This window comes from Ceratotherium simum, chromosome 4 (assembly GCF_057802395.1).
Source record: "Ceratotherium simum simum isolate JZ-2026a chromosome 4, ASM5780239v1, whole genome shotgun sequence".
Taxonomy (NCBI): Eukaryota; Metazoa; Chordata; class Mammalia; order Perissodactyla; family Rhinocerotidae; genus Ceratotherium; species Ceratotherium simum.
Window position 1 is genome coordinate 73741179 of NC_141903.1, and position 14172 is coordinate 73755350.

At 42.9% G+C, this 14172-nt stretch overlaps 1 protein-coding gene across 11 annotated transcripts in view; it reads left to right on the forward strand.

Moving 5' to 3' along the window:
- Positions 1–3135: 3135 nt before the first annotated feature.
- MCTP1 (multiple C2 and transmembrane domain containing 1) overlaps positions 3136–14172 on the forward strand; it is a 507353-nt gene continuing 496316 nt past the window's right edge. For all 11 annotated transcript variants that reach the window (XM_087430024.1, XM_087430027.1, XM_087430026.1 and 8 more), the window contains exon 1: positions 3136–3858. In XM_087430024.1, the coding sequence (XP_087286150.1) occupies positions 3136–3858 (723 nt within the window). The remainder of the gene's footprint in view (positions 3859–14172) is intronic.

A 14172-nucleotide genomic window follows, 5' to 3' on the forward strand; every position in this document is an offset into this window, starting at 1 on the left:
ATTTAAGCAACAGATGCTCTATCAATAGTTAAGATGGTTAGTAAATTGTAATAAAAAGAATAGCTAACATTTATTGAAGTTTTGCTATGCGCCAAGAATTTTGCTTCCCCTTGAGGGTGGTAATCCAACTTCTTGGTGTACTCTGTCACCCGCAATAGATCTTAGCTCAGATGATGCCTCCAACAAGAAAGCTTCCTTGATCAGTCAAGCCAAAAGTGATTCTTCACTCCTCTGTATTCTCTCAGTGATCAATTTGTATCATTCATTTTCCCCTTGTGTTGTAGAGTTTTTATAAGTATCTTTTCCTAAATATAATAAGATATTTGATATATCTGGTACAACTTTATATATTGCACAGTTCGTAGGACAGCTTCTCATTTTATAATCCACTTCAGATATTTTACATATGCTCTTTCAAGTTGTATAAATGAATTCACATTGATGGATAAGGGTTATTTGGGATCATAGATTTCAGAACCGGAATCTCAGAGTTAGTATTTTCAAGGCAAAATTAGGTGCAAGAGAAAAATGAAAATATCAAGCTACCAAAGTTCATTAAATGCATCATTAAAAGACTCTCTGAGTATAAGGTTGAACTGTGTAGAGTTATCTCCGTGGGTCCGTGGCTCCATGTCGTATAATTATGACAAACAACATATTTATAGAGTTCTGGTAAGTGGTGGCCATTTCTTAATTCTCTACAGTGATCCTATATTTCTTTACTTATTTTCTCTCTTTCTGTTTACCATGTCCTAGAAAACCTAGATAAGCTGTTTTTCCTATGTTAGAGAGAAAAAGATTTCTGGGTATTGCAGGTTCTTTTTGGGCTATCAGAGGTAATTTTAGCTCTATATTGAGGTAATTTTTTGTGGTCATGGTACTTTCAGCTTGATTGTCTCATGTGGAAAAGCCTCAGGCACTGAGCTAAGTCCTTTTTCACTTAATCCTTAAGATAGCCCTGTGAGGCAGGTATTATTAAATCACATCACATCACTCCCATACTTAAAGACCCTCTAATGACTCCTCATTTCACTTACAGGAAACTCAAACTCTTACTGTAGCTATGGGACCCATCCCTCCAGGACTGTGCCCATTTCTTCCACTCCATCTCTTACCAACTCTACCCACCTTGCTCCAACTCTATTTGGAGTGGTCTCCATCTGTCTTTGAACATGCATAACCAAACTGCTTCCCGCCTCAGGGCCTTTGCACGTGCTATTCCTTCTGCCTAGAATGCTGTAATCAGATCTTTCAATGGCTTGTTCTTTGTCCTCATTATCTTAATTCAAATTTTAGCTTTTCAGAGAGATTCTCCCTGTACACACAATGTAAAAAGAGCACAAAACCCTCTGTTTTGGGTTGCTAGATTTAACAAATAAAAATACAAAACTCTCAGTTAAATTTGAATTTCAGATAAACAACAAAGTATTTTAGTATGTCTCATGCAATATTTGGGACATGCAAAAATTCATTGTTTATTTGAAATTCAAATTTAATTTGGTGTCTTCCAATTTATTTGGCAACACTACTTCCATAGCCACTCTGTTATGATACCCTGTTTTATTGTCTCCATGGGACTTTTCACTATTAAAAATTCTCTGTTTATTGTCTAATTCCCCCACTGTATGATGAGCTCCACGAGGGTAGGGCCCTGTCTGCCTTGTTCACAGCTGCATCCCCAGAACCTTTCATAGTGTTTGGTACATAGTAGGTGCTCAATAAATATTTGTTAAGTATTTGTTATAAAGGTAAGAAAAATAGAAAAATTAAAAGCTTAGAGAGGTTGGTAACATCGAGGGCACACTGCTAGCAAGATGAGACTGGAATCAGACAGCTTGGTGCCAAAGCTCAGGGAACTCGCCGTATTTTCCACATTTAGGGGTGTGGAGGGCAGTGGAGGAGGGAAGGGGCACTGTGTCACCTGCCTTTCAAGAGGCTCTGTTAGTAGACTCAGAAGATCCTTGGATGAGTAGATTTCGGAAGAAGCAAAGTCTGAATGAGCTAAAAAGCCTTGTCCATTTGCCTTGCGATGAAGCAAATGAAGTAACCAAAAGAAAATGCGCTGGGGTGAAAAGAACAAGATTCTCTGTGTTTGGAATGGGGTCAGGCAGTGCGCATCCTCCGCGTCTTCGTCCACCGTAAACTCCCTGCAACTTAAGGGCTGGCCTTATTGTCAGACTCCGGAAGCTGCTAGACCTTGATGGTAAGAGAAACCTCCAGTGCACATGCAAATAAAGATCGGGAGGGGTGGATGGGGATGAAGTGAAGACGGAAGAAATCAAACTCTCGTCTTGGACCCAGGGCACGCAATCGGGCGAGGGCAGCGGTGTTCAGCCCCCAACTCGGTTAGATTCACCTCTCTGTGTGGACGCTCTGCGCCCCACAGGACCCACCGAAGGAGCAGTCTCCACTCTAGCTCCCTTCGTCCTACCCAGACCGTCGCCGGCGGGCGCGTCCAGCGGCCGGCCCAGAGCTAGCTTCGTGGGAACTGTGGCCGGATCCTGGGGAGCAAGCGGGCTCCGGGCCCCACCCAGCTCCGCCCGGCTCTCGCCCGCCTGCCCCCCCACAGAGGAGCTGGAGGATGGTCCCGGGGCGCTCCCGCGGGGCTGCTGGTCCCGGGTGTCTTCCGTCTGATCCGCCCTGTTGTGTGAGTCGCGCGCGCGCCCAGTTTGGAGGCAGCCGCCCCCGCCGCTGACAGGTGCTGCCCGGAGGGCGCTGAGTGCGGTCCCGGCGCAGCTGGACGCGCGCGCCGGGTGCGTGTAGCTTCCCGAGCCCGGAGCCCGCGAGGAGAGGGAGCCAGGGCGCGGCCTGGGGGACTCCAGTGGACTGGAGCCGCGGAGCTCGGAGCTCGCAACTTTGCAGTCGCGGCGGCCGGGATTCGGCGCCAGCGCCAGCGCTCCCCGGCAGGCGCGGGAGGAAGAGGCGGCGCCGGAGTTCCGCGGCCCGAGAGCCTCGGCGGCGGCGGCATCTCCCCCGCGCGCTGGCCTGAAGCCGCCGGGCACTCCCGGCTTCTGCTGCTGCGCCCGCCGCCGCCGCCGCCGCCGCCGCGGCGCTCCGGGAGGAGGCGCGGCCCGAGAGGGCGGCGGAGCAGAAGGAGGAGGAGGAGGAGGGGAGAGGAGGAGCAGGGGGTGGAGGATGGAGCCCCGGGCTGCCGCGGCGGACGCGCCCGAGCCTGCGGCGGCCTCCTCCTCCTTCCACGCCCGGCTCTGGAAGAACCTGCAGCTGGGGGTCGGCAAGAGCAAGGGCGGCGGGGGAGGGCGCGCGGGGGGCCCCGAGCGCCGCACTGCGGACACCCCGTCGCCCTCCCCGCCACCCCCGGGGGGCAGGCGGGACGCAGTGGCCGGGGTGGGTGGCGCGGGCAGCAGGTGGAGCGGCTTCAAGAAACGGAAGCAAGTGCTGGACCGCGTGTTCTCCTCCTCCCAGCCCAACCTGTGCTGCTCCTCGCCGGAGCCTGTCGAGCCCGGGAGCGCGGGCAGAGGCGAGCAGGGGTCCGCGCTGCGCCGGCGGATCCGAGAGCATTTGCTTCCCGCGGGAAAGGGGCCGGCGGCAGCCGCCGGAGCAGCCGGAGTGACGCCTCCTGGCGGACGCTCCCCGGACTCAGCTCCCTCTTCGTCCTCCGCCTCATCCTCCCTGTCCTCCTCGCCCCAGCCGCCCCCGAGGGGGGACCGCGCCCGAGATGAGGGTGCATGGCCTCGGGGCCCCGCGGCGCACTTGTGCCATCAGAAGAGTTCCTCCCTGCCGGGCACCGCCTGCCTGGAGCAGCTGCTGGAGCCGCCGCCGCCGCCTCCCCCAGAGCCAGCGCCGAGCCCCGCGGAGCCGCGGACCCCAGAGAACCGCGAGGAGCGCGGCAGCAGCACGGTGAGTGACAGGTGGGCGCGGTCGGAGACCAGGTGCGGAGGGCCTCGCCTCCAGCTTTGCTTGAGCTTACCCCGGGAGTTGCAGGGGGTGGGGGTGCTACCAACTAAGTCAAACAGTGGAAAGAAAACATCCCGCTCCTGCTTAGTAAAGCTGGAGCTCTAACATGCTTCCTGACTTGACTTTTGACAGGACTAACACCTGCTACCAGAAGCGGTTTGGATAGCTTTATGAGTTGCCAATGAAAGTGGAAGTATTAATGGTAGCCAAGTAGGAGAGGAATAAAGTTAGACATAAAGTGGAGACTTTTTGGAGGTCTCCTGGTAGTGTCCAGCTAAGTCTCACCTTGTCAAAAGAAAAACAAACCCAACAACTTAAAAAAAAATTACAACCATGTCTAACGGTGCGGAGGGGCCACTATTTGAAACAAATGGCTTGCAGGAAGGAATAGAAATGCGGAGAGGTGAATTAATGAAAAACGTGAGGTCATGTTTTGGAGAAACCCTTAAAGCAGAAGTCTGCTCATTTTCCTGCACTCTCTCTCTAAAACTTTCGGGGTTGCAAGTGGATTGTGGATCGCTGCCCAACAAGTGGACAGCGTGAGCGTCTCATCTGAATTCGTTAAACAGATATGTTCCTGTGGACTTTTCTAAGTTTTAATAGTCAACTGAAGCAGTTGTGTTGAAAGTATGCTGCTTTATACATTATATTGACTCTTTAGTCAGACAAGAATCAAGTTTGGTCAGACAAGAGTCAAGTAAAATTTACTTGCAGGATCCATAAGGCGTTCCACCCAACGGCTGCTTGTACTCCCTCTGTTTTGTAGGGGCGATGCTTTCCTTTTGTAAATGTTGATCAAATCGTGTTAATGCTAGCAAATATTTTGAAAGTTCTGGCAGGGACCTAAAGAACTCTTTTCTTCGAATACAACTTAGTTTATTTAAACTCTCATTATTTTGACTCTGATTAAATGTTAGGTTAATGATATATACATTAAAACTTTAGACTAAAAGTTGAGCTACAAAAAACATAAGGCCATATTTTGAAGGGTAAGATCTATAGAAAGAGATAGGTTTTCAGTTGAAAATTTTTGTAGTTTATTAGCTAGTTTATTAGTGTAGTGTCAGAAAATAAACCAGAATAACAGTGTGTTTTATTGTTTAATAAACACAATTGCTTGCAGTAACCCGATGTTACTGATGTTCTAGAAAACACCTGATGTTCTAGAAAAATGTTTTAGTTATTCTCAGAAGAGTAGGTAGAGATAATATTGACAAAAAGCCTAAATAAATCTACCTTTCTTTTCATCTTGAAAGAGAATTGAAGAGAACTGTTTCTGGTTCCAAAAGTAAAGTAAAAAGTGGTTTTAAAAGGACGCTTTTACAGTATGGATGAAAACTATACATTTAAAAAGTATTTATTTTTGAGTGTGTACATAATCCTAATGTATAAGAATTTTAGAGTTGGGGGACTGTTTACATTTGTTTTTATTAACTTTTATGATCAAGAATGATAAAACAGCAAGTAATAATTGAGTTACTTTGGAAGGTAGATATCATATTACTGCAAATGTTAATTTACTAAATTACTTTGTAGTTCACTGAACCAAGATATTTTCAAAGGGAAAGCAGAGAATTCTGAATTAATCTTGATGTTCATTTTTACCAAAAAGTTTTTAGATACTGTCAATCTTTATTTAAAAAATACTGCTATGTAAATATGAATTTTGTATACAAAAGACCTAAAGCTATTTTGGAGAAGATACTAAACTAACATTATCGTGTGTGCCTTCACCATATATTGCTGGGCGCTTTATACCTTATGTGATTTAATCCTCACAGCAGGCCTACGTGATAGAAGTTCTTGTTGCCATTTTATGGATTAGGAAGCTTATGCTCAAAGAAATTAAATAAGCTTTCCAGGGTCACATGGTTAATAAAGGACAGGGAGAGGCTTTCTACTCAAATCATTCTCCAGAATCTTTTTCCATTACTATAGCTGCCTTTGACAACTTTTAGAACTTGTTGTTTCTGAGATGACTTCAGTCTTATTAATACGTGCAAGTTTACATACATTCTGGACTTTTTTCCCCATCCATAGAATCAGTTCTATGATGGATTAGCTATATTAATTTGTTCTTTGTTCTCTGTGGTGCATTGTTGCATATCTATTATAGCACTTTTACAAATGACATTATTAATCATACTGTTCTAAAGGAGCTTATCATTATAAAGAACCACCATTTTAGTGAAGACATAGGAGGAATAAAAAAGCTAAAATATCTTTCAAAGAATAGGAGAAAGGTGGGGTGTAGGCAGAACAGTGAGTCCTGAGGGGCTTGTCCGTTGCCAGACAAAGTCCCATGAAGGGGCACCATTGTTGGTTCCCTGCATCTGATGCCCAGGGAGCCTTGTTCTCTGAGAAGTGGATGGTTTTCTCTGGTATGGGTCACAAATCCAGCTTTCAGCAGCACTCTCTCACCAATGCAAAAGAGAGGAATCCTCAGTCCTCTAAGTACCTCTTTGCCCAACTCACAGGGGCCCAGCCCACCTCCCTGAATGAGGAAGAGGAGGGAATGAGGTTGGAAGCTGGAACTAGAAGAGGACTTACTGAGGTGTCCAGGAGTAGGCTGGCTCTACCACGCCCCTCCAAGCTTCCTGCATATCCCAGAGATCCTTCCTTGCTCTCATCTCCGAAGATATTTGGGCATGGGGAGGGAGCCCGTAACACATGCAGATTTCAGTTTTATTCACAGTTCACCAGCACAGATGGGAACGCATGAAAGAAAAGACAATAAAAGCATTAAATCCATCTTCAGATTGCCTACATAAGAAGAACTTTCTTTCAAGGAAGAAAGAAAATTTGTTGCAAAAACAAGGCAAATTGCTCAATTTTTCTCTTGTTCTCTGCTTGATTCTGGCATCAGCCATGTTCTGCAACACACTCCCCTTCTCTCCACCCCCCAGCCCAGCATGAGGCCCCAACAACATATGTGCACATACTCTGACACTGGGTGGAGATGTTAAGCAAGAGCAAGAAATCAGTTTGGACTGCTGGGAAAAGAGATTTGAAAGTCACTGATGGGCTACCTCCCATGCACCTGCCAGCCCACTTGCTGTTATGTTTTCTTTAGCCAAGGATACCTTTGATACACACTTGATTATGCCTTGCTGTTGGGGTGTGCACGTTATTTAAAATGTTCTGCTTTGAAAAAAAGAAACCCGTTCTTCCCACTGATTCTAGTTCATGTGCCGGGCCATATTGTCATACCAAATGCATTTCATTTTCTGCAGCACAGTTGGGAAAGATGCTTTCTCATTTTGTGTGCATATCAAAAATATGCCAATTTTATGTATTCTGTCTTGATGAGTTACTAAAATTATATTTTGCTAGAATCAGAAAGTCAGTATTTTAAGATAAAGAATGAGGAATGAATATGTTGCATTTTTTTAGTGTTTTAACAAAAGCTTGTAGTACTTATGAATGTTAAACTTTCATTGTTTTTTCTTTTCAATTCATTGTGTTAAAATTGCTTTCATAGAGGAATAAGAATATTTTTGAAAAAAGTGGTTAAATTATTCAGGATATGATAGAAATATTCCAAAACATAGTAAGAGGAGTATCCATTCATTGAGATCAAATTCTTAAAACGTGTCTGTAAACTCTGATAAAAAGTGGAAAAATATTTTTTAAGATTAAGTCTGTATGTGAAAAACATCTTGCTTTATTAATTATCTGACCTTTTAAAGAAAGCCTGTATTTTCAAAAACTGTTAAAGATGTGATGTGGGTTAATTTTTGCTATTTTTCAGGTGTCTTTAATATTTCTTCAAAGATTATTACTTAATCTTGGAGAAGGCACAAATTAAAAAAATATAATTCCTAATATATATGACTAAAATGCTAAAAAAAATCTACTAATCACAAAAACAAGCCCCTAAAAGCAATGTTAGTAGCTTTTTCAAAGTGAGAGAGGGAGGATGAGATCTTAGGACATTTTGGAGCAGGATGTCAAGTGACGATTGACGTGTGGTAACATTCTTGAAAAATACTGGGATCATCACGTTATTCCAGAGAAAGGGAGTAAACAGAGTGAGGGGTTTACATTGGAGTGGAATTATTTCCCTGTAACCTTTAATTACCTTCCTGTGTATCTGGCAGATTGAGTAGAGCTAGGAATCTTGTATAAATGGAAGTGCTGTCATGTAGATGTTGTATGAGATTGGCTCAGTAAACACTAGCAATTGCTGTGTTGTTGTTATTCTTATTGAATAGTATATTAAAGTTTTGCCCCTGCGCTATTACAAATAAGCGGGTGGTTGAAAAGAAATAACAGGGAGCTTTGCTGAGCCTTTTCATTTAATTTAAGATATAAATTATTTCACTTGCAGTGGCGGCAAAAATAGCCCCAAATTAACCAAGGCAGTACCAGTTAATTGTTGTGTTAAAAGTTGTGACATCACAACTTCACAGTAATGAAAAAATATCATATTACTTTTGGCAGGTATCAGCACATTATCACGGAAAAGTGAATAAATAGTTTGAAGCATAATAACAGATTCATAAAGAAAATAGGACAAAGATTCCCCTTTCTTCTTTTGCCCCATTGTTTGGAAATAATGGATGATTTCACAAAATTAAAGGTTAATAATGTATCTTTGGTACCTCAAGGAAACATGTAGTGTGTTTTCTTTGCTCATGATGATTATCAAAACATTTGCCAACTCTAGATTGGCGAAGAGTGAATAGTATGTCTAGATAACATTGTAAGCATTGACAAAATCTGCAGTCAGAAATTAGGGTCACATATTTTGTTGTTGTTAGTTCATAGCTATTTGCAGTATCATAGCAGACATCTGTTTTAGATAAGCAGAAATTAATTTTTTTGCAATCTGAATGTTGGTTTTTTTTTACTTTTCTTTTTGCTGGAAAACTTACTAAAAATTACATATTTCTCTGCCTCAATGAGCCAAGCATCCTAAACAAAGCCTTTCCTTGATAACTGAGTGTCATTGTTTGAATACTGGCTTTTTTTCGCTTGTGTAATATGAATGAAATAGATATTGTCCTAGAACTTGCTTTAGATAAGCTTGCTTGTTTTCATAAAATTACAGTATAAAGCATACCTATTTACAACAAGTTTATCTTTCCATAAAGTTAATCATTGAAAGATATGAGGCACCCTTTCTTAAGTCATTTGTTTCACTTGCCAAATAATCTTAACTGTCTTTGTGAATTTTGATTTGTTGGTGCTATTGAAAATATCATCTATTTTTTTCTGCATGATTAACTTTGCCATTTTGAATTCCTTGTCACCTTAAACCTTTCCTTCTAACTTACATTGCTTTTCATAAATCGTGTGAAAAGTTATTACTAGCCCTCAACAGTTCAAGGTTTTATGCCAATAGATTTCCCCTCCACTGTGTAACAGTTTCTTATTAGAATTTTTTTTTCAGCAGTATATCAGGCCACAATTTCCCTAAATGTCTCCAAATATTTGTATGTAATCTTAATCTGAATGCAAGCAACATGAAAAACTGTATTTTCAATATAATGAGATTTAAAAGTCCCTGCATACTGCCTTCTTGAGAGAACAATTTTCCTGTGAAGTCTCTTTTGAGATATTTTATACCAGCCTTATTTCCCGTTGTCTTGGGTCCTAGCCAAGCTGGAAAATTACAACACTTGATAGACAAATGGATCTCTGGATGTTTTAGGATCAATGCCTCCTCCTAATCCCATGGGTTTTATTCAGAGAGGCCCCTTCAGTATTAGCAATCTCATCCTATTTTGCTTAAGCCTGAGCTACCTACACCAGCACTGCTTGAGTAGAATTTGACAAGCTTTAGTACAATCCACCTAGTTAAGCGGCATTATGAAATGGTTCAGGGGAAGACTATTCAATAAATGGTTGCTGAATGAACGAAGGGATGAATGGATGGCCTAGAGCTGTTCAGAGATAAGTTCTTTGGAAAAGTTTCAAAATCGCTTTACAGTTGTGTAATGATGTTCTTGCCTTCTTGTTTCCAAGTCTTTTTAAGCCTGGGAGATGTATTTGACATTCCCCTCTACTTCCAGCTGATGGCTTGGCTTTTCTCAGCCTGTACTTTAATTCTGGTTCCTGTCTGTGAGCCTGAAGAGAGGACATGACACCTACTAAATGCCCGCCATATTGTGCTCATGTGGAGGATGGAGGAGCAATTTCTGCTTCTAAGGTCTTTGGCTCAGGGATACATTTCTCGGTGCTGGTCTCTGACTCCGGGTATCCTCTCTTGCACTCAAGTCTCCTTGTCTGGCCTCTGACATTGCACCCCCACATCTGTATTCCAGACACCTGCTGATGTATCCTCACTCACTTATGATCTCTGAGTCTTGAACTCTGCTCAGATCTTAGCTCAAGACACTTTCCTGCCTGCTTCGCTGCCACTTCTCATCAAACCCATTTCCTTGAACTAGAGTAAATTCCCAATCTTGATCAAGAATCCTGTTCTTACTAGCCTGGTCCATTCTGCTGCCTCTTGAGTGCCATGTGTGTGAACTGGGGTTCAGACAGTTGGCCAGCTGCTTTTCATAGTGACCACCTGTCTAATTCAGAGCCTATTTATAAAAGACCTAAGCCTCCCTCCAGAAAGTCTGCACTGCCAGTCAACTGCATTTGCCTATAAAGAGTGTTTCTTCCTCTGGAGTGCTGGACTAGAGCTGATCTTCTCACTGAGCATCATTCGTTGACTCTGTGTCCCTACTCCCTTCCTTCCTATTTTAAAGCTCTCACCATGCGTACTCTTTAACATCATCACCCTTTCCCTTAGTCCTGCCTGCTTTCTTCTTTCTCCTTAATATTTTTTCTCTCTCTCCTTGCAAGACGATTTTTCTAACTATCATTAAGCCTCTGGAGCTGTGCTGTACCATATGGCAGCCACTAGCCATGTGTGGCTATTGAGCACTGGAAGTATGGCTAGTTCACATTGAGATGTGCTGTAAGTGTAAAATGTGCACCAGATTTTTGAAGCCTTAGCACAAAGAAAAGTAAAATATCTCATTACCAATTTTTTATATTGCTTGCATGTTGAAATAATACTTTGGATATATTGGATTAAATAAAAAATATTATTAAAGTTAATTTTACTTGTTCCTTTTCATTTTTAAAAAATGTGGCTACTCGAAAATTTAAAATTATGTGTGTGGCTCACATTTTTATTTCTGTTGGACAGCACTGTTCTAGAGCTGGTGTTCCAACTTCATTGCCCAGAGGGGCCACTGAAGTAAAGAGAATGAGCGTAGAGGGTTTGGTGGATGATGGAGCCCATGGTGAATCAGGGAGCCCATGTCCCATTCACGGGGCAGCTGCTGCTCAGCTCCAGCTGATTATTGTCATGCAGTGGAAGAAGCAGTGTTCCCAGAGTTTCTAGATTCTTTAATAGAAGCCAAAAATTTGGATTTTTGTGTAAAGTCTCCAGAATCTTGAACTTTTGGCAAATAATTTGTATTTTCAAAAACTCAACACAGGCCAAATAAAATATATCTCTGGGCCGAATTTACCTATCAGCTTGAACTTCTGACTCAGAGAGCTCATGTCTGATTTCTCCTCTCCCCTCTCAGTCTAGGCCTGCGTGATCTGGGACGCAGTAGTGGGGACAGGGAGAGTGGCCATGCAGTTTGACTCTACACAGAGAATAAAAGAAAGTGGTAGTGGGAAAAGAAGACGATGTTGGCATGGGATCATGGGAAGGTTTTGTTTTTTTTAATGGATATCCCCTGAGTGGGTTGATGAGCAGGAGTCTGGAGAGGGAGAGGCTGAAGTTAAAGGAGAACTGGGGGTAATTCCCCAGCGACCAGGGGAAGTGGTGGCCTCAGCCAGAAGGAGGTGGATGCAGATAAGCAGTCGGTTTGATGGCAGCAATTTGAGGGTGTTCCCACTTGATGGCCTCTGCCTTGTTTCAAAGTGTGGTTAGGCTGTGGACGGAGGGAGACGAAGGAAAGAATACTGCCTCAGGCACGGAGGCAAATAAGTGCCCTGTGTATTCAAGAAATGGGGAGTCAGTAGTGGGCCTGAAACCTAGGGTGTGGAAAGAGAGGTAGTGGGTAATAAAGGTGCTAACAAAGGTGTGGCTGGACTGTGGGGCTGAGGAGTGTATCTAGGGCAGTAGTAGGGAACCCTGGAGACATCTGAGCAGGGGAGAAGGGGTCAAGTGAGCCTTAGAAGGGTGAAGTTGGCAGCAGAGGCAGGAGACCCCTCGGAGGCCACAACAGTGAGAGTCTGAAGTTGGGCAGTGACCTGATCATGGGATGGGAACATGGAAAGATTTATAGGACCAGGGATGTGGCTGAAGCTTCAGGGAAAAGGAGAGTAGAAGGAATTAATCACAGCATGTTTTTCCCTTTACTTACATCTGATTTTTCTTTGTTCTGTTAAAAGATGCATTTAGTGAAAAGTCTTTTTCTTGGAGAGAGAGAGGGAGGGTTGAGCTTTGAATTTGCATTTATGCGGAATGATTGAGGGTGCCAGGCTCCTGAGTGCCAGATTGTCACCTATTTACTGTAATAGCTCATATTCTTTATAGTTATTTTGGATTCTTCCTGAATAAAGTAGTTCTCCTTTTCTTTGCAGCGTTAGGCACTGTAAGTAGTGAGTGTTAATGCAGCAAAAGAAAGGGCAAAACATATGTTCGTCAGTTAAAAAAATCACATAAAACAAGAAATCATCTTCGTAACCTGTTACATAGATTCTTATGGTGCCTGATGTCAGAGTGGCTAAATATTTGGAGAAATGGTTATAATGAAAGGGTTTAGAATCCAGACTCTGTTGGAAATTTTCATTCTTAAGACATTGTGCTTCAAATGTGTTAAAATATGCATTCTCTCTCAGATGAAAGGCTTATCCTTGTATGGCAAATGATCAATTTCTGAAACTTGCAGATAGATATTCTTTCAAAATAGAAACTATATTCTATCTAGGCCCTTAAGCCATATTTGACTCCTCTTCTTTTATTGAAATGTAAAATAGTTTTTGATAAAAGAAAAATTCAACATTTTTATAGTTGCCTTTGAATAGGATTTTTACCACACTAATTTAGAAGTCTGTTTTCCAAAATATCTTTTGAGATTAGGATAGATTTTGGAGACAAGGTCTATGTCGCCACAAAGCTGCTGCCAAACCTCATGCTCCCTGGAGGTCAGAACACCCTGAATCAGTGTAGCCTGCTATCTCCTGGCTGAGAGTGGACATGCCTGCACCTTCCTCTTCTCCTTTCTTTGCTTCCCTCTCCTTTTAAATGGAAGCTGGAGGTGAGGCAGGAGTGGGGTCTAGCTGAGACTGTGGCCGGGCCTGGTTCTCTCTGGCCTTGCATATGTGCCACTTCAACTCAACAAACTTCAACTCAACAGTTTCAAGTAAAGAAATGTTTACTTAACCATTTTGGTCATCCCCCCCTCAGCCGCTCCTTGCTCCCTTTGCCCCTCTAGGCAGCATTCATTTACTCTGGCCTCCGGCTAGTGCTTTTGTGACTTCCTAGCCTGCTCTGTGGGAATCAGCTGAGTGAGACTTTGGGGAACAGGCAGAGATGGGAGGGAGACCTACGTTCTGTAGTTTCCCAGACCCCATGCCCTCTGCCTCTTTTTAAGGAAGACGGAGATTTGTAAAGTGTTCTTATATCTATTCCTCTCTACCTGACATTTTTACTTTCTCTGACTTCAACGTTTTTCTTCCTGGGTATATGCCAGAATATGAGGAAGAACTATATGGAATTTGCCATGAGAGGATCTTTGTATATCTTGGATGATCACCCATGGTTATTCTATTGAACTCTGTCACAGGCCTATCCAGGTGGTACATTATTTGGGTCTTGGCTCTTTATTCTCTGCCCTCCTGCTACCTGCTTTTCAGCTATTTCGTTTCTCTTTCTTTCCGAGAACATGGGCAGGGAAAACAAAACAAGGAAATTCAGGCATTTTTTTTTTTTTATTAGAGGCATTCATAATTAGTTTTTCACAGTGAAGTTTAAATTATTGGCTCCTATGATGTTTTGACACTTTGTGTTGCATATATTGTACATACACACACACGCACACACACACAGTTTTGCCTTTACCAGGTATGGTTTATACACATACCTATTTGTGCACATACATCATATTTTCCATTGGAGTCAAAGATAACCAGAACTCCAATATTCTTCTACTTCTAAATTCAATCTGATCGTACTAAATTTCAATGATAACATAATCTTTACGAATGGTTTATCTAGTCTGAATAGCTGTATAATAACTAGCCCAGCCAAAAGAAAAAAAAATTAGAAGACAGCTTTTGTAGTTTACTATT